The sequence below is a fragment of the Limulus polyphemus genome, unplaced genomic scaffold, assembly GCF_000517525.1.
Source record: "Limulus polyphemus unplaced genomic scaffold, Limulus_polyphemus-2.1.2 Scaffold1265, whole genome shotgun sequence".
In the NCBI taxonomy this organism is placed as follows: Eukaryota; Metazoa; Arthropoda; class Merostomata; order Xiphosura; family Limulidae; genus Limulus; species Limulus polyphemus.
The window spans coordinates 144022-170011 of NW_013666875.1; the positions used below are offsets into that span (position 1 = coordinate 144022).

General features: G+C 34.0%; 1 protein-coding gene across 1 annotated transcript in view; it reads left to right on the forward strand.

Annotated features, from left to right (window-relative positions):
- LOC106462839 (dual 3',5'-cyclic-AMP and -GMP phosphodiesterase 11A-like) overlaps positions 1-25990 on the forward strand; it is a 137705-nt gene that overhangs the window by 98142 nt on the left and 13573 nt on the right. Inside the window, exons 8-16 of the mRNA XM_013922802.2 lie at positions 3283-3358; positions 4639-4706; positions 5664-5756; positions 7390-7440; positions 13038-13184; positions 18367-18474; positions 20775-20884; positions 24025-24115; positions 24689-24789. Coding sequence (XP_013778256.2) covers positions 3283-3358; positions 4639-4706; positions 5664-5756; positions 7390-7440; positions 13038-13184; positions 18367-18474; positions 20775-20884; positions 24025-24115; positions 24689-24789 — 845 coding nt within the window. The remainder of the gene's footprint in view (positions 1-3282; positions 3359-4638; positions 4707-5663; positions 5757-7389; positions 7441-13037; positions 13185-18366; positions 18475-20774; positions 20885-24024; positions 24116-24688; positions 24790-25990) is intronic.

Sequence of the window (25990 nt, forward strand, 5' to 3'; positions counted from 1 at the left end):
CAGATTGCGAGTCGAGCGCCCTAACCACCTGGCCATGCCGGGCTACTTCCTAGGACATGCAGATTTACAATAAGCGATTGAAAGTATAAGGAGCTAATAAAAGCAGCTACCGTGCTGCCAAAGGCATGCCCCCAGAAAATTATTATAATAATATAATTTATAGTTACTATACAAGTCAAATATATATATAAAAGTGGGGGTGTTACTGCACCTCCAGCAACCCCGGTTCCGACTTCTGTTTTACTTATCACCTCCAGTGTCCTGTTTTCAGTAAACTATGTCAATATTTATATTCCTGTTTCACTGACAACAACTGCCTTCCTACAATGTTGCAGCAATGGGTTATTGTTGTCATTAAATTTGGGATGACGTAGGCTAATCACCCCCTCCTTCTTCTTTATGTTTGAGTTATAAGTTGATTTTACATTACGAGGATGGAGAATTGGGGTCAGATCTATGAGATCGCTGCGTTGATCCAATATCCTAAGATACTTCTCTTACTAGGAAGCATTTTATCTGTTGTTTACCGCTGTATTTATTTCTTTGTTCTATGTGTGCGACATTTTTTTTTCTTTTCGTCCATTCTCAATCCACCGACTTTTTTATTTTTGGATATTCTCACACGAGGACTATCTGTGCTGGCCGTCACTAATTTTGAACTATTAGACTAGAGGGAATGCAACTAGTCAACAAGCACCCATCGCAAACGCTTAGACTACTCTAGCCCTAACCCAAATAAAGGGATTTGACCGTCTTCATTATAACGCACCCACAGCTCCAAAGTGGGAGGTGCAGAATTATAGTGTGTCACCCCAGCCCCATAGTGGCTCAGTCGTACGTCTGACGGCTTATAACGTTAAACATTGGATTTTGATACACGTGGTTGGCACAGCACACATAGACTATTGTTACTGACTTTTTGCTTAACAAAGTAATCAAAGAAAAACCGTCACGCCTACTACTAGGCCACGCTGTTTACCTGGTCGTACTTTATTATGTTTCAACTGGAAACATTTCAAATTGAAAACTAAGAAGACCGAGAGCTGAACTTTATTTTGGTAAACAATGTGGCTTTACCCACAGCACCCAGCGGTAAGTCTACCGATTTACAACGCGAAAATCCGGGGCTCGATTCCCCACGGTGGACACAGGAGTTAACCCACTATGGCTTTTCTCTTAAAAAACAAACAAGCTTTTTTATAGTGGGAAAAGATGCACATGTGTATGTATGTATATATACATATATATTATATATGGATGCATCTTTATAACACGTTAGAATTCTTTGGAAACTTCTACTCCGACTGAAAAAATCTGTGCGAATGTTGTAACCAAAAAAATGGTCGGTTACGGCTGAGAAGCAGCTAGAAAAATATAAAATCATTACGTTTTAAACTTACATAACAGTTTCATCTGGATATTGTGTCTCTATATGGTATATATCAGCAGGTATGAGCTCAAGATTAACTTTTTATTTTAAACCACCACGGGTATCGAAACCCGGTTTCTAGGGTTGAAAGTTCGCAGACATACCGCTGTGCCACTGGGGGGCAGCCAATAGGAGTGTTTCAACACCATTAAAGCTGCTACTGATTTTTTCTTTATTTTTTGGATTAACACGGCTCTCTATCAGACTTTTTATTTTGTTGACATTATTAATATCCCACACAGCATTTAGGTAACAAGTTACAAAAAACGCATTGAAATTTACTAAAATGTTTGATAAAGTATTTGTAGATTTTATTAATACTAGAAATAAACGACCTTATAAGACAAAAATGTTATTTTTATTTAATTAGACGTTTCGCTTTAAAGATTTTTTCAGGAGCGTTCATTAAAACACAAACCGAAACTGACTGTCAGTTTCAATTTGTTTTAGTGAACACTCCTGAAGAAGTTGTAAAACGAAACGTTGAGTGTTTAATTAAATAAAAACAACATTTTGGTATTATAAGGTCGTTTATTTCTAGTATTAATATATCTTCTATACACAAATTCGCACTACAGAAATTAAATAAAGTATTTGTAGATTTTGTTGTGTGTTCTTTTTGAACATGTTGTTCGTCGACTTACTCTTATTACGACACTATTCACATGCTACTTGAAATATTTACTTTCTGTTGTGTATTGTTCTAATGAAATAATTTTTCTCGAAATCAATTCAATAACCAAAAACCTAAATATACAGCCTTACAAGTTAATTATCATGTAGAGTGGTGGAGGCAGTTTTTCATATTATAATACAACAACTTATTATGGAATAAAAGTTTCTCATGTTGTTAATTACCAACACCCCTCTCTCCCAGTGGCACAGCGGTATGTCTGCGGACTTACAAACGCTAGAAACCGGGTTTCGATACCCGTGGTGGCCAGAGCCAAGATAGCCCAATGTGTAGCTTTGTGCTTAACTTCAAACAAACAAACGTCGATCCAGGACCCCCAGTGGCACAGCGGTATGTCTGCGGACTTACAACGCGAGAAACCGGGTTTCGATACCCGTGGTGGCCAGATCCAAGATAGCTCATTGTGTAGCTTTGTGCTTAACTTCAAACAAACAAACATCGATCCAGGACCCCCAGTGGCACAGCGGTATGTCTGCGGACTTACAACGCTAGAAATCGGGTTTCGATACCCGTGGTGGCCAGATCCAAGATAGCTCATTGTGTAGCTTTGTGCTTATCTTCGAACAAACAAATAATCGAATTCAATATTAACAACAATATATCTTAATTCAACAAAATGCAAATCTCATCGAAACGGGTAATCCTGCGGTATTAAAAGAGCCTTATAAAACAGAAAGAGACCGTAATTAAAACAACGTGGGTTTATTTAGCTTTTGTTAAACAAGACACAAACGTAACGATATTGATTAAGTAAGTGGTACCCTTTATAACATACTTTTTTCTTTTTAACGTGATTAAGTTCTCTTGTCAGTTCTGTTCAGTTTGAGCACCTTTCTACGCTGGACTTGAACTTTGAAAATATAATAGCTATTTTCAATTTAATATACATGTTATTGTTATGTGCCTATCAATTGTTGAGTAATAGATACAAAACTCGACTGCCAATAAAACAGGATGATTTGTTTTTAATGAGGCCTAGCTTTTAAGTAGTTTAACCTTATTAAACTTAATGGAGAGAAGTAGAGAAACACATTTATATATGTAAAAACTGACACTTTAATTTAAAAACGTTTGCTTCTATATTAATAAATTTATCATATTCAAGATTTGTACCCTAAACTGAGATTTAAAGATATTTTTAACTTACTACCGGTTTCAGACACAACAGGTGGCTGGGCGTCATATCCGGTCTTTATTATGTATGTCGATTAGAAACAGAGACTACAAGATTATAGGTAAGTGAATCAGTTTAGTACCATCCACTCTTTGTTTTAAGACTTTTGTTATATCTTGTAATGTATGAGACTGTTAGTCATCCTCTGCTTAAAAACTATTGTTTGTACAAGTGTTAATCGCCCAGTTTGAAAACTACAGTTTGTAACACATCTACAAGTATTAATCACCCAATTTTAAAAGTATAGTTTGTAACACACCTAAAAGTGTTAATTACCCAAGTTTAAAACTATAATATGTAACTCATCTACAAGTGTTAATCGCCCGATGTTGTAAAAATAGTTTGTAACGTACCTACAGGAATCATAATCTTCTGTTTAAAACTCATGGTTAATAACACACCTACAAGTCCATTGTTTTGAAACAATAGTAAGTGGCTGATTCTAGAGTTTTAAGGATTCTTACTATTACTAGTATAAAATATCAAATGTCCGCGGCGGGGAAAACAAACACCCTCAAGAAGGCCCCAATATACCGCTCAAGATCATACATTATACCAAATTGCTTATACGAGAGGGTCAGTACCCCCAAAAAACATTAGGACACTCTAATAAAATTATTTCCGCTATCTTGTGAGTTGGGGTTTGTACATAATTTCTAATATAGTGCCCCCACGGAATCCCGAAGGGAGCCAGGAATATAAATGCCGATGCCATATTTCCATTCAGTGACCCCGAAAACCTACTCTCAGACTCCCATCGCGCTTGGTTCACCTATCGGGTACGTTTTAGCCCTCCTTGGTAGCCCCAGGGTAAGGGTCTATTCTATATCGTTTTGGGCTGCAACTATAATGATAACCACTGAACACCAATAACCGCATGATGAATTATTCCTTATCTTTTCCATTCAAACTTTGGTGTAGATTTTATTAGTTTCTTCGAAGGAAACAAAGTTTCAAATTTATATCAAACTGTGTTTCCACTGAATTAAAAACTAAATGTTTGTGTGTTTCTCTATCGTCACCTGGATGTCGTAACTATAAGTTTGGGTTAATGAGATTAAACAGTAATTTTTTTTACGAATTAGCTGAACTATTTAACATTGTAGTCTTGTTTTGCGTCTCATATTTAAACATTATTGTCAACTTTAATGCTTCCTACCTGTAGGTTTAAACAATGTATTAAACACAGAAAATACTTGCTTTTCCTAGTGTTGTTCCTCAAATTTCAAGCAGGATGTATAAGGTTTCATTTCAGTAACTCAAAATTCCTTGATTAATTTCTGGTGGAGAGGATCGTTCTTACCCAAACTTAATCTTAAAGCTTTGATTTTTACCACGTAGGCGTCGCTATTATCATCAATCGTACAGATGGACTTTCTTTTGACGAAAACGACGAACAATTGTTCGAGGTAAGACCTGATAAATCCCTAACTGGAAATGCTCAGTGCATGTTTCAGGCCATTCATTGGAAAATCAATACACTTGAAATGTAGTTTTATTAAGCAGAGGTTACGAGAAGCTTGTGTCTGTTTTAGTTGAATAGAAGAGGGTTTTCAAATCGTTTGGGATTTCGACAAATTCCTGACAAAACTTATCTATTCTATTTATCATGTAAATAAACATGTAATTGAAGTAACGACTTGTCAAAGAAAACTATGAACGACAAATGCCAGCATTAAAGTCTTATGAGAAACGTAAGATATTCATATATATATATATATATTTCATAATCTTATTTCAACGACTAATTCAAATTTGATCACTTCGGGTTTGTTGGCAAGTAAACAGAGTGCGCATAGTATTCCTGTAGCAACAAAACTACATACTTGTGAACTTAAATTTTTAACGGCTTGTTGATCATCAATATTTAATATCTATAGATTACATATGGTAAATATGCTAATCAGATCATTTTAAATTAACGTCTGTCATTGGTTTAAATGCGACTAGAAGAGATTCAAGAAAAATATAAAACGTTAAATTAAATTGCTTTGCGGTACAATTAAGTAGTATTTAAAAACATGGATATTTTTATATTTACTGAAAACATTTTATATAGCCTATGTAGTTTCAATGATTTAAATTTGATTGTATGAAATAATAAAAGAACACAATATCATGTGTAGCACTTATTGAAAAAAAAACACATTAGGGGCTTATTGTTGACCAGTTTTTTTTCCTGCCAGAAGACAACGTGAGACTGGAGAGGACGCACGAATATCAGACTTCTGAGAGTTTGTTCTGTTTACTGTAGTTTTTTCATTGATTGTATGTTTTTTTACGTTGAATTGAAAATTGTAATCATTTGTAAAATATTACGTATTGTTCATCCTTGCATTTTATTGAACACGTTTTTGTTTGTACAGGCGTTCACTCTATTCTGTGGATTGGGTATCAACAACACTTTGATGTACAGTGAACTGGAGAAAGCCATGGCTCGGCAGAAAGTTGCCATCGAGGTTTGATCGTACACTACTAAATACACTTCTAAGTTTGTCCCAAATTTGCTGAAATTTCTTCTGTTTCAAGAGTATCACAAGAATATTTTCATCAGAGTTTTAAAGACCACTATTATACATCTAATATTCGAGATATTAATGAAAGAACTCGAACGAAGAGTCGTATCAGTTGGCAAGACTTAAGCGTCACAAAGTGTAATAGGGTTACTTAACGTGTATATTATCACAAAGTGTAGTAGGATTACTTAACGTGTATAGTATCACAAAGTTTAGTAAGATTACGTAAGTGTATGGTAACACAAAGTTTATTAAGATTACGTAAGTGTATGATGACACAAAGATTAGTAGGATTACGTAAGTGTGTGGTGACACAAGGTTTAGTAAGATTACGTAAGTGTATGGTGACACAAAGTTTAGTAACATTACGTAAGTGTATGATAACGCAAGGTTTAGTAGGATTACGTAAGTGTATGGTGACACAAAATTTAGTAAGATTACGTAAGTGTGTGGTGACACAAGGTTTAGTAAGATTACGCAAGTGTAGGGTGACACAAGGTTTTAGTAGGATTACGTAAGTGTATGGTGACACAAAGTTTAGTAACATTACGTAAATGTATGATGACGCAAGGTTTAGTAGGATTACGTAAGTGTATGGTGACACAATGGTTTGTAAGATTACGTAAGTGTATGGTGACACAAAGTTTAGTAAGATTACGTAAGTGTATGGTGAAACAAGGTTTAGTAGGATTACGTAAGTGTATGGTGACACAAGGTTTAGTAGGATTACGTAAGTGTATGGTGACACAAGGTTTAGTAGGATTACGTAAATGTATAGTGTTACATGTAAGTAACACTATACATGTACTTAATCCTACATGCATAGTGTTACAAAGTTTAGTAAGATTACGTAAGTGTATGGTGTTACATGTAAGTAACACTATACATGTACGTAATCCTCCATGTATAGTGTTACAAAGTTAAATAAGATTACGTAAGTGTATGGTGACACAAAGTTTAGTAACATTACGTAAGTGTACGTAAGGTTTAGCAGGATTGCGTACATGTATAGCGTTACAATGTTTAATAGGGTTACGTACATGTATAGCGTTACAATGTTTAATAGGGTTACTAATGTGTATGTTGTTTTGTTGTCTCTAATTTTATACGATACAAACTTAACGCCGGTGTTTCAATTCTGCACATATTGTAGTTGTCCGATCTTCAATATCTCTGTTGGAATATACCAGTCTTTCCATTTGTCTCTGCTTGCTACCGATCTACTTACCAATCTTCCTACGGACATATTGACCAACACAACCACTTACTTAACTATGCTTAGATCCTACTGACCTATCTACCAATGACCTACTTACTTCTGTGTCGTCCGAATATACCAGTCTTTCCTTTTGTCTCTGTTTGCTACCGATCTACTTACCAACCTTCCTACGGACATTTTGACTAACACAACCACCTACTTAACTATGCTTAGATCCTACTGACCTATCTACCAATGACCTACTTACTTCTGTGTCGTCCGACCTACCTGCAGTTTATAATACACGTGAAAGTTTGTTTTTTTAATATGTATATTTTACTTGTATGTCTATTTTTATTTTTTGTTTTTGTCAATCAGGTCATTTCTTATCACGGAACATCACCGAAGAAAGACGTGAAAAAGTTTCTGGTAAGGAACTGAAGAGTTGTCTTGATTTATATCAGTTATTTGGAGTTGGAATAACCAGATTTCAATGATCAATTAAAAACATCGTACATCATTGACGAGTTTGATGATACAATGTGGCAGTAATTATAGGTTGTCGAAGGTTTTGAATTATCATCAGAGAAGATTAAGAAAGTAAAGAGCAAACACTACAAAAACATCGTACATCATTGACGAGTTTGATGATACAATGTGGCAGTAATTATAGATTGTCGAAGGTTTTGAATTATCATCAGAGAAGATTAAGAAAGTAAAGGGCAAACACTACAACTGAATTTTGGATGTTAAAAAAGAAGTAAAACAGAAACAAAGAGCATGCAACATAACATTTATATAAAGATAAACTATATTTAAACTTACTCAGATATAAAGAGCATGCAACATAACATTTATGTAAGGTTAAACTGTATTTTAAGCTTACTCATACATAAAGAGCATGCAACATAACATTTATGTAAAGTTAAAGTGTATTTTAAACTTACTCATACATAAAGAACATGCAACATAACATTTATGTAAGGTTAAACTGTATTTTAAAATTACTCGGATATAAAGAGCATGCAACATAACATTTATGTCGGGTTAAAGTGTATTTCAAACTTACTGATATATAAAGAGCATGCAGCATAACATTTATGTAAGGTTAAACTGTATTTTAAACTTACTCATACATAAAGAACATGCAACATAACATTTATGTAAGGTTAAACTGTATTTTAAAATTACTCGGATATCAAGAGCATGCAACATAACATTTATGTCGGGTTAAAGTGTATTTCAAACTTACTGATATATAAAGAGCATGCAGCATAACATTTATGTAAGGTTAAACTGTATTTTAAAATTACTCGGATATAAAGAGCATGCAACATAACATTTATGTCGGGTTAAAGTGTATTTCAAACTTACTGATATATAAAGAGCATGCAGCATAAAATTTGTGTAAGGTTAAACTGTATTTTAAATTTATTTTTCGCGCGTAGTTCACATTAATATTAACCCTGCAATCTTTTAAACATGTTTCACAGTTCCTCAATGTATGTCTAATTACTGAGTTGCGTATTATACTTGAGGATATATATACTTTTTTTATACACCTCTATTTGTCAGTTTGTATGTCAAAATATAGTACCATCTTCGAGTACAAAAAGTGATACAATTGCAGACACATTGATTAATAAGTAGACTCTGAGCATATCCACCAAATTCAGCTTGAACTTAAGAACTTGGCACTTTACCAACTCGGACTATTAGTTAAGAACTACGTCAGTTATTGTCTTACTTGTAGTTTTTTGTTTGTATTTGTATTTAATTCTAACTTTCCTTACAATTATTTTTTTGGAAGAACTTAACTCATAGTAAAAGTTATTAGTCTTCACACTTGAGCTCTAATGTATTACTACAACCTCCACATCCGCTACAGTCTTTCCTCACAAGATAACGCGAACCATTTTGTGTAAGTGTATATGAAAAATATTCCATTATGATACTGGTTACGATTTTATCCTATCTGTATTTAATCTAGAGGAAGTAATTACAACGTTTATATCATAGTCTGAAGAGCGTAATTACGATCTTGAAATCTTAGATCAAACGTCATAGTTACAATTTTCACACCTTATAACAAAATGTGTGTATGGTAAGACCCTCTTAATCAATATAAATAGTTACGATCTGTGTCTTTTAAACATCGGTATAGGTTAAAAATTCCAAACTTCGTTATATTGCTTTCTCGCAACTACTCATTGAGCTTTGTACAGCATATTGATTATTTGATTTCCAGCGAGAGTCGTAGTTAGCTTTGTGTTCACGTTTTCTCGTTATACGAGTACAATCCAGACATCAGATCTGCACTTTTGTTTTCTGCCAACTTTATATCGTGTTTTAAATATTTGTTGAACTTTTCTACCACACTTCTTGCTCAGACTTTACCTGAAGAAATGTTAAGAGCGATAGAAGTTGTTTATGCAAATTAGGAACCTTAGAGAACATAATCTTTCAACTAGGATACAAAGCATAACGTGTTGCGTAAATATTTTCAGCGTATAAATACACGATAGACATATTTACAGATTACTTGATACTCCGTTTATAACTTTAAAATTAAGTTTAAAGTATTTGGTTCTAACGCCGAAAGTTGACGAAACGTTGGAAATCAATAAGCTGAAGATGATTATTTTTATACATTCATCTTACTTTGTTCATATTCCTCTAAGTAGATGAATTAAGAGAAATTCGAAACATAAATGCGGTCAAAGGTGAATTTTATCACGAATGTTAGGTCTGTAAGTATAAATGTTATTTAAAGGAAACATATAAAACTAGTTATGTAAACTAAAATGCAACCATAGTTTCCAGTTTCGGGAATCGAATCTAAAATGTAACTAGTTATATCTTGGATCTATTGGTCACACCAATTAATTAATACATTAATAAAATTTTTAAGTATACTAAACCCTTAAACCCTAAAATCAGGGGTTCGATTTCTTGCAGTGGACAAATAGCTTACTGTGTAGCCTTGCGCTAAAACAACAACCATCAAGCCGCAGCGCACTAATGAAAGTTTGTTTGGTTTAGTTTGTTATTTATTTCGCGCAAAGCTACAAGAGGGCTATATGCGCTATTTGTCCCTAATTTAGCAGCGATAGACTAGAGAGAACGCCACGCACCGTCAACTCATGGCTACTCTATTACCAACGATATGTGAGATTGGCCGTCATTTATAACGCTCCCATTACTGAAAGAGCAAGATGAACAGAGATTCGAGCCCTCGTCCCTCACATTGCGAGTCGAGCGTCCTAATCACCAGGCCATGTCAATTCCTGCTATTCAAAATGTAAAATAAATCTCAAATGATCATGAAAACCGTGGCCAGACACACAAGAAATAGTTCTGTAACTGCCAATGTTCTATCAAAGATTGATCACATATTTTATAATCGAAAATTAAATCTTAGTATCTATTGATGTAATTCTCCAAACTATTTATTCATAGTACGTCCATAACTTTACAGAATTCATAAAATCCCCTGGTTCTATTTTTTCAATAATGTAATTGTCACCATCAGATACTTTATACATCAGGAGTTTATTCACGATAATTGTAACTAAAGATATTAATGTCAATACTCTTCTCAACTTCATATAGGTATTCTTGAAAATAACATAGTTTGTGTAATTGCACATCATGTTGTTGGCGCTAGGCTGGGCTTGAGTTTGTTTGTACTGTTACTAAAGTGATGCCCCCCCCCCCCACTGGTTTGCTTTCAGCTCAAATTCGGTGTTTTGGTCTTTTGATGGACCAGGGAGGGTCAGATTCATGATGACCTCTTCCTCCTTTCCGAATTGTGATTTTCTACTGATAAATGTTGATGTAGATACGACATGAGGATCGGAGTAAACCACACTTGCTCCGATCCCTTTCAAGTCAGCCCCCCCCCCCACTGGTGGCTCAACGGCTTGGTTTGTTTTGAATTTCACGCAAGGCTACACGAGGACTATCCCTAATTTAGCAGTTAAAGAGTAGAAGGAAGGCAGCTCGTCATCACCACCCACCGCTGACTCTTGGGCTACTCTCTTACCAACGAATAGTGGGATTGACCGTCACTTTATAACGTCCCCGCGGTTAAGAGGGTGAGGACTTAAATCGTTGCTGTGAGAAGAGAACAGATAGCTAGGTTTGTGCAGCTTTGCGCTTAACAACAAACAAGTGAACAAAAGGCTATAGTGTCGAGCAGCGATTTGCAAGAAATCTTAATCTTTTCTTCTTTAGATTTAAAGTGCAATCCCTTTTTAGTGATATTGGAAACTTGTGGTAGAAATAAACACAATAATAATAATGATGATGATGATGAAACAAATTAGGAATGGATAAATTAATAAACGCGTAAAAAACATAAAAAATGGCAGCAGTTTGTTGTCTCTCTGTGGTCGGTAGTTTGACATCCGGGACGGTCACCTGGATTGATTACGCACTGAAAGACGTGCTGCGACGGGACCCTTTAAATAGAGGGAGGAGAACCTGTGCTAAAAAAGGCTAACTTTAGTCAGTTTTTAGATTTTTATATAACACATTGCTATTTCTGTTATGTATTTGAATGTTCAAAGAAAACAGCTGATAACACATATATACTTACTCTTCAATAGTTTTAAGTCTACTTTTGCAGTGAACGCTGTATTAATACTAGCATAAAAATAAACTACGCTATTGAAAAGTGGAAGATTTGTTTTTAAATTTTAGATTTCGAATAGAACTACAATGTATGACAAAGTATTCTAGGTTAGGTACCCTGTTGAGCCCATTTAAACTCTGTACATTCTGTTTCAATAATTTCTTATCATCAGCCATTAGATACTCTGAGGGAAAGAAATCAACAACACCATACTTTGATAGTCATTATTCCAGGTTAGGTACCCTGTTGAACCCATTTAAACTCTGTACATTCTGTTTCAATAATTTCTTATCATCAGCCATTAGATACTCTGAGGGAAAGAAATCAACAACAACATACTTTGATAGTCATTATTCCAAACTTTTAAACTTACTTGAGTAAAATTAAATACTGAACATATAAAAATATTTTTGTTTTTAAGAGCAACCTAGTTTCAAGGCGAATACAAGCATACAATATTGTGTTCGTAACCTAGTTTCAAGGTGAATACAAGCATACAATATTGTGTTCATAACCTAGTTTCAAGGTGAATACAAGCATACAATATTGTGTTCGTAACCTAGTTTCAAGGTGAATACAAGCATACAATATTGTGTTCGTAACCTAGTTTCAACGGAATACAAGTATACAATATTGTTCGTAACCTAGTTTCAAGGGAATACAAATGTACAATATTGTGTTCCTAACCTAATTTCAAGGCGAATAGAAGCATACAATATTGTGTTCATAACCTAGTATCAACGCGAATACAAGTATACAATATTGTTCGTAACCTAGTTTCAAGGAGAATACAAATGTACAATATTGTGTTCCTAACCTAATTTCAAGGCGAATAGAAGCATACAATATTGTGTTCATAACCTAGTTTCAAGGTGAATAAAAGCATACACTATTGTGTTCGTAACCTAGTTTCAAGGCGAATACAAGCATACATTATCGTGCTCAACGATTTTAACGGTTTTACCCTTCGTACCATTCCATGATCATAAGTCAATTCCAAGTTAGCGAGATTAATAGTTTTATAGGTAACATTACAGATGAAAGCTATTAAATGCACCTTATGCGTTCAACTGTCATACATAAGTTGTGGATATCGTGGCTTTAGCTATACGGGAAGTGAAACTTTCATAACATTTGATAAGAAAGCGGAATTTTAACGTTTTGCTTCTTTGATTTATTGCTATCTTTGTGTTATTTTTCAAAAAAAAATCTATTATCGAATGGTTTCGTACTATCATACTCCCATACGTGGAATAATATTCTCATCTCTTGCATTTCATTTAACATTCAACTTAATGGATGAGGCATTTCTTATGGCACTCAGCCATGAGGTGTCACTGTACGACCATAAATCATTGTAGTATTTTTTTATTATCCTTTTGCTTTCCAGGACGCTAGGATACCAACTGCTGTGGAATGGCACTTGGAAAGTTTGCAGTTCGACGATTTTTCTTTAAGTTCCGACGAAATGATTTTTGCTTCCATCAGGATGTTCAAAGATTTAGGATTAATATCCAAGTTTCGAATCGAATATCAGGTATTGTTCAAATTAAAATAGAAATTGTTGCTTATAAGAATAGACGCTATGTTATAGAACTAATGATTAATTATTCTGGTAATATAGCAAATGAATGGACAAAATACAACATACATTGCAGGGCACTGTCACTTTTTTCTATCTAAATATCATTTTAGAAATGCATAGAGAATAACAGAAAAATTACGTTTGCTCTGTACGTGATTCTGTCTGAAAAATTTATCTCATTAGCACGATATTATATATGTACATTTATTTAATAGCGTGTTAAACCTAGATAATGTTGATATAGTTTTAAAATTTTAAATCATGCATCAATGTTTAGATTTACACAAGGTTATTCTGAACCTGAGTAGGGTGTTAATGTGTAAAAACTTATTTTGCATAGCACCTAGGCTCAAACATATTTTGTGATAACCTGATAGGATATTCTTTGTTTTATGTTCGTTTAGGCCTGCTAGGAAGGCTTACCATTCTATTAGGATAATAACGATTTCTCTAAATATTCACTTTATTATATGTTAAAGTTCGGGACTTGTTATTGCAATAAGCATTACTATAGAACTCTAACCATACACTAAATCGTCCTACAAAACTTCAAGTGACGAACGTAGCCCTAGTCGTTAGTATACTGAGGTTTAGATCCGAGTATCCACGGTTCGCGTTTTGTTGCCTCAAAATCGCGCTATGTAACTTGGAGCTGTGAGTATGTGCGTTATAAGAGCTGTAGTTAAACCCTACTATTCGAATAGACTTTCCCAATAGTGGGCGTTGTTGACTAACTGCTTTCCTTCTAGTCTACCAGTTCATAGTTAGGGACGGCTAGCGCAGATATCCGTTCTGTACTTTTGTACGGATATTCGAAACAAATAAGTTTTTAAAAATTGGAGAGAATTAAAATCGTGAAGTAAAAACAAAAGTTTATTTGTCTCGTAAACACCTGATTTAAATTGTGTAATATATGGCATATAAACTTATGTTACATGTGTAAGCGCATGCGTATTAAGACCGTACTACATGAGCTTCGTCCACAAACATTAAATTTTTCTTCATGCTTAACAGTTTGGTCTGATCTCATTGATATAAAGCAATTCTATTTCTTTATTTCATGTATCCTTTGTAGGGGCATGGTTTTATTTTTGTACGGAGTGTTAGTTATGTTAGATTAAAATGACGGAGAAGACTCAGCACGTCATTAAATTTCGTGTCGCCATATCCGGTCATGTTCTATTTAACGACCTTGCATCTTGACAATAGCCTTGCAATGTAGTTTCTATTTCAAAAGGATTCGCCTTAAGTTTGTCATGTCTAAAGAACAATACACCTCACTGTATGCTTTCTATAACCTATATAGTGTACGAGGGCGACCGTTTCCCAGTTCCCCTTTCAATACTCCATTGGCATAGAAATCCTTAGGCTCTGCGTCCGGTATGTGTGTACGGAATAGCACGGATACCAGTTTTATTCTTTAACTGACTGATATATCCCACATGGTGAAGGCGTGGCTTGTGTTGCTTTTTCAGACGGGAGATCCTTTTTGATTATGTTTCGTGCTGTTACCAAGAGACACGTGGAAGGTTTTGCCACTGATCTTTGTTTTCGTGGATTTCCACAACACGATGGGAACAACTTGTCGAAGTTCTCATTCTAAATGGTCCCTTTGATCAATATTTCTTTCTAAATCTCTAATCTGAAAACATCTTTATGATCTGACAGTGTGAATACTGTGCGTCGAAATGTACTGTTAGATACCCTTCTCAATGACAATGAATTATTAGTAGCATCACTCTCCCTACGAAACGACAAACAAAGTCAAAATGGAGTTCTGATTCATTCTTCTCCACCGCGACTGTTACTACTGAAACCTGTGCTTAAAATATTGCATTTTATTTAATCGTGAAATATGTATTTTCTGATTTCATTATAAAATTTTGAAAAACTAGTAAAATTAATTGTTCTATTTCCACATACCACTTTTTCGCTATTATAGTGTACAAGCAAAAGTACTCGTCCCCAGTGACGGAAAAAGTTTAGGTTAATCTATCAATTTAAATTATTTCATGGACTTTAAAAAGGCTAATTGTGTTTCACTCTTGGTTTCTCTCAGAGCCAAAGCTCTGAGCTACTTATACCGCCCACTGCAAAGAGTAGTTTTTGAATATTTCAGTCATTCTAAGAACCGCTCAACAATAACATACGGTAAATCTGCATTTTTATTATTTAAGTTACGTCACATTTTGAAATGTGAATGATAGTATGATTAATTCCTAACAACTTAGTGTTGAATATTCTGCTTGCGAAATAAACTTTGGCATCAACATTATTCATGCCTGTTTTACCATTATTTCAAAAGTGAATGTTGAGCTTTGCCTGCGTGCGCAGCTTTTCGAACGGGAGACAGACGAACGCTCGGACAGACACCACGGTTTGCACTATATTAGATTGTGATTTATGAATGCATTGTTTGACTAATCTATTATGTACTACTGATGTACCTCTAATTTTTGTGAATATGTCAAAACTGAAACCAGATAGGCTTCCGAACTGCGGAAGCTATTTTAGCGAAGAAAACTACGCCATATTTTAGATGAGGCTACTCAGTTTCAGTTTCTTGGTTATTAAAGAAGGCAGTTTAGAAAACTCCTGAGCCTTATCAATCTATCTGCTCGTAAAGCATAAAATCAGTTTATTGCAAATTTTGTGGCTTAGAATAAAGCAAGTTGCACTCTTGAAGTAACTATTTAAGAACTTCATTTAATTTGAATGATATGTTGTTTTTTTTCCAATATCTGTTTTGAAAGAGTTTTCAAAACTTTCTTTTGTCTGTTCATTGTTTCTCACAGATGTGTAAACGGCGTATTTTTATTTTTGCTGTATCTATGTAATTAAAAGAACATTGTGTGTCAGTCAATCCGTGATTGTATGCTTGCTAGCTCACATGGAAATCCAATATTCCTATTGTCTAATTAGGACAACGGTAGTATTACGTTTATACGAGTACAAAAGTGAACGACGTATAATGTGCATTGTTCTATACGAGTGCAAAACTACGACGTTTATAACATTAACTTTCAAGACGATTACGTCAGCAACATAAACAAACACGCAAGGAAACACATTAAGTTAATTATTTACCTTTCCGTGCTTTATAAATAACGCAATACCATTACACATCAGTGCAAATTCTAACAGGGGCCTAAAAATCAACAATTAGGCCTAAAGTTTGAATACGTTTCATACGTGAAGAATGAATTTACACCCTAAGGGAATAAAATATTACACCATTTCCGTTATTGGTAGAAGTAGAACTAACTCATTGTATATATATACATTATGGGAGTGTAAAAAAAAAGGAGTTGGAAGGAAAAGAAAAATATGATAAATAGTAATACCATAATATTAAAATGCTGCCTTATCAAGAGTTCGGCCAAGAAAAATTCTCAGAATCTTTGTCAAAGATGGCGATTATCTACAAAAACAAGATGTTTATGCAATAAATGTTGTGTACAGATATATATTTCATTTATAATCATTCCAAGTTTTTACACTTATTTACTGCAAATCTAATTACAATTCAATATTCTGCTTATTAACTTTTTGTTTCCATCAAGTCCAACTCTACAATACAATAACATCATTATTTAAAAAACCTATTTATTTAAAACGTATACTCTGCTCATATATATAATATTTCACTCAATAATGTTGCATATGCGGAAAAAAAAAGAGGCTCTCGAGGATTAAAGTCTGACTATATTAATTTAGTTTCCTATATAATGTTTCAGCAGTCAAATAATTTATATATATATACATATTAAGAGGAGCACGAGTTTATTTATCCCCTAGTATATATATATATATCACCATATAGTGACTACATACCACTGAGGGCATTTTGATTACAAAAGCAAAATTTATTTCAAGATTACGAATTAATGTTATGCATGTTTTTAAGAAATAAAGAATACAATTTTATCTGGTTTCAAGTTTACTTTGATTGCTTACAGACCTCTGAAAAATTTGAATTTATTACTTTAAGCCTAAAAAAATGTTCTTTTTTTTTCGATCCGCATAGTTTGAAAAATCCTATTAAAGACGTGTAGTTTTTATGTGACTGAACTAACTGTAAGATTGTGAACACATGCAAATTTAGAAATGTGACTTTTTATATTATTGGCTCCCCACGGTTGCTCTGTGGTAAGTTTGAAGGCTTATAACGCTGATATTCGCGACTCCAACCTTACGGTAAAAGGCACAAATACAGCCCATAGGGAAATTTCCTGCTTAACACCATGTAAACAAATTAATATTTTAAAATTTAATAATATATGAGTTTACTAACTTATCAGATTTGCTTAGATTTACATATAGTTCAATAACATAAAATAGTATAGATCGTGATTTTTCAATCGTATCTATCCTCAGTCAGAGGATACCAAATGATTTTAATAAATGATAATTTTTTCTCTCTTATCACACTTTCAACATCAGCTCACCAGTGCTGGATTTCTTGTTTAGTTCAGGTGCTAAGTTCTTTATGGCTAATGTTTCTTTTAATCTTACCCACTGCTCATTTTCAGCCTTTCCAATAATTTGGAACTGTTCAATTTCTTCATTTACATTCAGGCATCTTTCTATGTGCCGGAAAATGTTTGAGAATTCTGCATATCTTGACACACTATGTTCTTTAAACAAGAAATCCAGCACCAGTGAGCTGATGTTAAAAGTGTGATAAGAGAGAGAGAGAGAGAAAATAAAATTCATATGTTTGTAATTACCTTGTTTTAGTAATTTAAATGGGGATTATCTAATAAGATCCATATTTGGTCATAATTATAATATTTGAATCTAAACATAGATCAATCTATGTAATAAAAATATACGGAGAGGAAGAAAGTATTTTATCCATAATAACTGCACCCCCCCCCCCCAGTGTAGCACATTGTGTAGCTTTGTGCTTAACTTCAAACAAACAACTAACCATGATAATTTGATCTATCGATGAATGTATAGTAAAATATCTTCTCCGGATTAATTAAGGTTACTTAATTCTGAAAAAGAGATCGGACTATCTCTGGTCTGGTAATACTTATTTTGGGGGGAAAACTGTTAAAATATTGTCATTTTTTTTGTTACATTTAGTTATCCTGTTCTTTCTAACTGTCATTGTTTTATATTTCAGATACTTTGTCAGTTCTTATGTACCTTGAGAAAAAATTACCGCAGCATTCCTTACCATAACTGGCGTCATGCTTTTAACGTTGCTCAAGTGATGTTTGCCATTCTTACGGTTAGTATTAAATTTTATTGGAATTTCTAAGTGGAATAAACCTATTGATTTGTATTTTTGTTCTCGCTCTGAAATCTTACGAATAAGAACTGTAGCGTTTGTTCGGTAGAACTACAGCGCAGAAGGACTCAGATCGATAAAGTGTTTGAGGTTAACAAGAAGGGTTGGAGAGTACTACGGGTCTCTAGAGTCCTACTATGATTTAGGGTTGGAGACTACTACGTCTCTCTTGAGTTCTACTATGGTTTACATCATTAGTAAGGTCGTGCCATTCGAATTCCGTGTTAGACTAATAACTGTTCTGTCTAAACTTAGTGTTTCAGGAAACAAAGCCCGCCCGCCCTTGAAGCAACGTTTTAAATTGCACTTGAAAGCATGTGATTTCGTTGAAAAGTGTGTACTTGGGCGCTGTTGTGATCCTGCTTGTAAATTGAGCGTCGAGGTGAAGTTTACAGTCTCTCCTGCTTAAGTCACATGCTAGCCATGAGAGTTTGAAATAAACAATACGTTTGGCACCGAATCGTGAGCACTAACTGTTTAAACCAGACTCATAATACATATGGACGTATGCAATTATTAGAAAAAGGAAGTAAAATGAGCATAAAGTAACGAGAAATAAAGTCAAGTATATGAAGTACAAGAAAGAAATTACTAATATAAATCCTAAGGGAATATCACAATAATGTAATCAAATATCATGAAACTGCGTAACTTAATTATAGACAAACCCTAGTTTCTCAGCGATGAGCTTCAGAGTTATAACGTTAATAAAAAAGGGTTTCGATACTCTCGGTGCAGGTAATTTGAAAAGCAGATAAACAAACAAAAACCTGAAAATGAGATCAAGGTAAAACAAGATAAAGTGAAAGCGTATAATGGGGAAATAATCTCCTTTATCTTTAGACAGAATATCAATGACTAAACTTTAACTTTGAAATAAAGAGGAAATGGCTCCTGTTAAAATACCAGAAGAACATATTTTACTCAAAAACTAAAATGTCAGACAAAACTAAATTAAGTAATTATCTATTATTGTAAAGAAATTGAAGTAATTTTCTATTTTTGTAAAGAAATTGAAGTAATTTTCTATTTTTGTAAAGAAATTGAAGTAATTGTCTATTATTGTAAATAAATTGAAGTAATTATATATTATTGTATAAAAATTGAAGTAATTATTTATTGTTGGAAATACATTTGAAGTAATTATCTATTGTTGTAAAGAAATTTGAAGTAATTACCTATTGTTGTAGAGAAATTTGAGGTAATTACCCATTGTTGTAAAGAAATTTGAAGTAATTACCTATTGTTGTAGAGAAATTTGAAGTAATTATCTATTGTTGTAAATAAATTTGAAGTAATTATCTATTGTTGTAAATAAATTTGAAGTAATTACCTATTGTTGTAGAGAAATTTGAAGTAATTATCTATTTTTGTAAAGAAATTTGAAGAGTAGGTTTCTCGTTTTGAAAAAAAAAAAAGACATAGGAAAAAAGAAAGAATAATTGGAGTTTTGAAACTTAATATACGAATGAAATGGGATTAAATCACTATGAATAGAAATGCATCGTTTCGAAACTGTATAAACTTGCCAAAGTATCACAGTGATTTGTATCATACACATGATTAAGGGTTAATGTTTTAGTCAAAAATATGCACACCAAAATCATGCATTAAGTTAGCTAACGAGCTTTTATAGGTTTATTTGATCTAACGTTCGAGGAAAAAATAATGTAAAAAATATAGTTCATAACCTCAGTGAAATTCTCTTTAAACTGTTAATTAATGAATATCAAATATTAGATCTAAAAATCTGCGGGTCGCGGGTTCGAATCCCCGCCCAACCAAACATGCTCGTTCTTTCAGCCGTGGGGGCGTTATAATGTGACGGTCAATCCCACTATTCGTTGGTAAAAGAGTAGCCCAAGAGTTAGCGGTGGGTGGTGACGACTAGCTGCCTTCCCTCTAGTCTTTCATTGCTGAATTAGGGACGGCTAGCGCAGATAGCCCTCGTGTAACTTTGCGTGAAATTCAAAACCAACTAAACCCATTTCAATTTCTTAATTTGCTTAATCTTTTGAGATGGTCAGTCTATTACAGTTTCTGTCAACAACGATGATTCAGAGCACCTTTACTCTAAATTACTATGTTTATTGATCAATTCGTTAATACTAGTCTAATCTTATTTTAAACAGTTTTTTTAAGCTGGTCATTTAAATTGATTCTATTTTGATTCCTTTTAATATCTTAAATGATTTTTTAAAGAGTTATTGTCATATTTGTAATTTTATTTCTATCTGCAGCACTGTGGTCTAAAATCTATTCTTACGGACCTGGAGATCTTTGGAATGCTAACTGGTTGTCTATGTCACGACCTCGACCATCGGGGCACAAACAATGCCTTTCAGGAGAAGTAGGTGATCATTACTTTAAGAGTGTGAATAGTGTTTAAAGAATTGTATACTCCGGAAAAGAAATCCTGTTCTAATCTCGATAGCGTGTCGCTCTTGCAAATTCTTTATTTTGAGATGTAAATTGCTCAATTTTCCATTGACTCCAATTCCATTCTCCTTTCCGCTGTACAATTGTCACTTATAAACTCTTCTGTCAAGTTAATTTTCTTGAATTGGTTATCTAAATTGTAGACATTAAAATTGGATTGCAAGGAAAGCAGCCATTTTTTTTTCGTGCACCTCAGAGAAACGTTGTTCATTTAGTTGACACAAAAGGTTAGAAAATGTGTTTTAAAGGCCAATCTGTCTCGCATAGTTGTTGTTCTCTGTAAATCCCAAGCCCTTTTGTATGTCAAAAAGTATTAGAATATGCTGTACATACTAATTCAGAAGTTTGAATAAAACGAGATCAAATGTTGCCCAGGCTAAATGTCACCATGATCAGTTTTATTTCTTCTTTTTTCCCCTAGTAAAGTTAATTGAATTTGTCTATTTCGAATCGCTCTATTTACTTAAAAAAAAGAAGAAAAAAAGCAATCGATGTGTTAGTTTCAAAACTTTAAACTCGCCATAGCTTAAGCATTGAGATATTCTGTTAAATTTGCAGAATGTACTTGTATCGAAAGCAGTATTTACTTTCATCCTGAAAATTCATAGGTAACTTAACATTCGAGTAGTCTCTGCAACAATTGTTAATACCCATTGAATAAATACATTTCCTCATCTGGATATCTGAATTTTTAATCTTATAGTGAGACCATTACTGAAAGTGAGTGAAAGAGACACCCTGCTATCAAATTAATTTATGGGTATTGAACAACTAGAAAATATTGAAGTCCTGACGACATTAGAGTTTATTGTATTTTTTTTTTTGTCACGTAACAAAAAGTGATTTTAAATTACAAAGATATATATATACACGAGGCAAGTTATAGACAAATTTGTAACTAAGGTTGTTTACTTAGTTTACTATTTACTTAGGCTTAAACTGAAAATAGTATAATATAGCATCACCTATACGTATTTGTATACATCGATTGAAACGAGTTCCTTTACACCATACATGCCTCCCAGTAGCACAGCGATATGTCTGCGGACTTACAACGCTAGAATCCGGGTTTCGATACCCATGGTGGGCAGAGCACATATAGCCCATTGTGTAGCTTCGTGCATAATTACAAACCAACAAACAATTACACCGTAGTTGAACATTAGTATATATGAAATACATCCCTTTATTACTTTCTAAACGGAAGAACAATTTGTTTATTCCGTTGCTTTATTCATTGATAAACCCAAAACAAAAATATACGTGTCATCGCATTTGACATAAATTCAGAATAAACAGTTCGTCCATTAGCGTTAGACTTATTTGAGTTTTAAAGCGTGTTCGTGCTATTCTTTCAGTAATTATTTCTCAAGATCAGTTTTTTTTTGACGCATGCGTAAAACGCTTTCCATGAATGACCTACATACCAGAGTGGCGTTTAATTATCACTTATAAAGTAATGAAAACTTCTTTGCTTGAAAATATAATTTTCAATTACGCACTGCATCGATCTATCTTTTATTTTGATTTAGGGTATATTTCAGATTTAGCACAGTGCATTATTTATATGCTTCAAAGATTTTCGATTTTATGAATGAATATTATATTATTTTGTCGTTGTTATTGTTCCACTATTAACAAACACTCAGAATGGTAAAAGAGCTGTGGGTTATGTTTTTATTTCCGCTAGAAATCATCAGAGTCCCCCCCATGGGAGAGCAGTAAATCTAGGGACTTAACACGCGAAAATCCGGGATTCGATTCCCCGCGAATAGCCCCAATGTGGATTTGCTATAAAACTAACAGAACAGAAATCAATAGACGAATTACGAACGTTGTTCAACGTCATTTCACGATTAAATTCGTCGTTTTTATAAAGCGTCAGCTTAATTATTTGTTTGTTTTAGAGTAAAGCCACATTTGGCTGTGTCTACATCGGGGAATCGAATCCCGGATTTTAGCTGTCCTTCGGGGGACGTAAAGTGTCAGATAAATGTAAAACGATTGAATTCTGACATTTGCGTATACCGTTACCAACAAAGATTTTGCTGTTGGTAGTTAGGAATCTCTGAATGTCTAATTGTCTCGTAATCCTCTTTGCTATTGAAGTTACTAAATCTTTCAACAGATGTTCCCCCAGTGAGACAGTGGTAAGTCTTCGAATTTACAACCCTAAAATCGGGGCTTCGATTCCCCTAGGTGGAGACAGCAGATAGCCCGATGTGGCTTTGCTATCACGAAACACTGACTCACTCCAACAGATGCAACAGAAAGCCTCGAGTTCTCAGCACTTGGAACTGAACCCAAACGTTATTAAAACCCTTTCCAATGTCATTCGGTTAAAACCCTTTCCAATGTCATTCGGTTAAAACCCTTTCCAATGTCATTCGGTAAACGCCCTAATGTTCTTATCAGGCAGATTCTGATCGTAATAAAATACTAGGAATACAACCACTAGCTTGATTTTGAATCATAATGAAACACAAATAGCAGTGAGCGTCGTGTACTGTGTACTTAGGGAGAGAAAAAAAATTGATGTGCAACTCAGTTCCATTAACAATGAAAATAGCTTAAATGTTTTAGTTCACGATTCACTCTGTTGTTGTTTTTTAACTACAGTAATAATATTTTGTAGCATAAACATAATTTAACTTTTTATTTTCTATGTATTCATTTTAACTTGATCTTACACTTCAAATGAACAGTTAAATTCAGTAAGTTCGACTTATTTAAAAGGAAAAAAAAACCTCGTGAAGTATACGTATCGAACGTTCTACGGAAACTGTTTTTTTTTGAGTATTTGTACGAGTGATGGAGCAGGTGGTTCTAAAACTTGAAAAAATAAAAAGTTATAAAAGTGATTATAAACAAACATCGTGTTTTCACTGAATATGCTAATTTAGCAGATATCTGTAACGATCCGAATGCTTCTATGTATAGACATGATTAATGACGCTTCTAGACAACGAACAATTTGTTTTTTGTAGAACAAAGACTATATTATCTCGCATCTTTAACCCGTAATAAAAAAAAAAACTCTTTACTTCACAGGAGTGGGTCTGCACTTGCATTGCTCTATGGAAGTAAGGCCACAATGGAGCAGCATCATTTTAATCACGCTGTAATGATACTGTCAAGTGAGGTAAGTTATGTAAAATGAATGGACATTTTACTAATCCCCTGTTATTGGTGGTGGCGTAAAACCAACCAATAAATCTCCAGCATTGTTGAGCTTTCAACCTCAACCACAACAATGGTTAGGCTACAAATATTGTATTAGGATAAGGGAGTCAGTTTCATTATAGGTTTTTCTATTTCTGTTGAAATATTATTTAAATAATTATGTATTAATTTTCAACCTCGTGAAAGAGAACTTTCAATTTTATTTTCTCTTTCAGTGAGATCTTGGAGATAACGTAGTGCATTAGAAGTTTTAACATAAAAAAATATTAATGAAAATTTTAATATATTAATTCATTGTGATCAGTTTATGTTTTTTAGAACGTTGAAATACAATTCATGAGGAAATGTGACTAATGAAATTGCGTTATTTAATGTATATGTAAAAATGTCTGTATTTATATATATATGTTAGCTTTCCGTGCTAAAGATACTTCATATTTTAACCGCTAGATGAAACCACAGTGTCTATTAAATCTGTTGAAGAAACATTAGATTTGAGATTAATTTAAATTTTTTCTTAAATCTTTTTCAGGGTCACAACATATTTTCACTTCTTTCTGCTGATGATTACAGCCGGGTCATGAAGATCCTAAAACACGCTATTTTGGCGACTGACTTATCTACATATTTCCAGTAAGTTTCATTGCTTTGTTTGTTTTAAATTTCGCGAAAAGTTAAACAAGGGCGATCTGCGCTAGCCGTCCCTAAGTTAGCAGTGAAAGACTAGAGGGAAGGCATCACCACCAACCGGCAACTCTTAGGCTACTCTTTTACCAGCTGACCGTCACATTATAACGCCCCCACGGCTGAAAGGGCGAGCATGTTGTGGTGGGACGGGGATTCGAGCCCACAACCTTCAGATTGCGACTCGAGCTCCCTAACCCCCCCTGGCCAGTTTTATTGGAGTAATTCGTATCTAAGATTATATAAAGCGTCCTTTAATGTTATTTCCTGCTTGAAATTTCATATGCGAAAGGGAGAGAGGGTTGTTTTTAAAACGGTTAAATGCGAATATGAGTGCGTTCTGATTTGTCTATAAGTGATATAAAATATATTGACGTGATGAATTAACAAAAATCAACACCCGCAAAATTTCACAACAATTTTTACTTTATTGCTTTAAACTGTTGTATCCTTAGTTTAGTGATAGTACTTACTCATCAAGCTATCGGTTTATTAGAGGGCAACAACAGAAATAAATCGACTTGTGAAGTGTGGCAGTGAGATCGTAACATCAACAGAATATCTGTATTGAGATCAAGTTTACATATTTGATTTTCTTTTTGTATCTCAAGAATGCAAACACTATTAGTTGAAATTTCGTCTTCTGTTGGTTCAGTGGTAAGTGTCTGGATTTACACTGTTAAGACCCGTGGTTCGATTCCCACCGGTGGATAGGTCGCAAATAGCCCATTGTGTAGATTTGCGTTAAAAACCCAACAACCAGCAGTATTGAAAGTTGTAAATTTAGGTATGAAAAGACGTGTTACAAGTTGGTAGTACTTTAAAATATCCAGAGCCTGAGTCTGTTATCGTTGGTTGTACTTTAAAATATTCAGAGCCGGAGTCTGTTATCGTTGGTTGTACTTTAAAATATTCAGAGCCGGAGTCTGTTATCGTTGGTTGTACTTTAAAATATTCAGAGCCGGAGTCTGTTATCGTTGGTAATACTTTAAAATATTCAGAGCCGGAATCTGTTATCGTTGGTTAATACTTTAAAATATTCAGAGCCGGAATCTGTTATCGTTGGTTGTACTTTAAATTATTCAGTAGCCGGAGTCTGTTATCGTTGGTTAGTACTTTAAATATTCAGTAGTGAATCTGTTATGTTGGT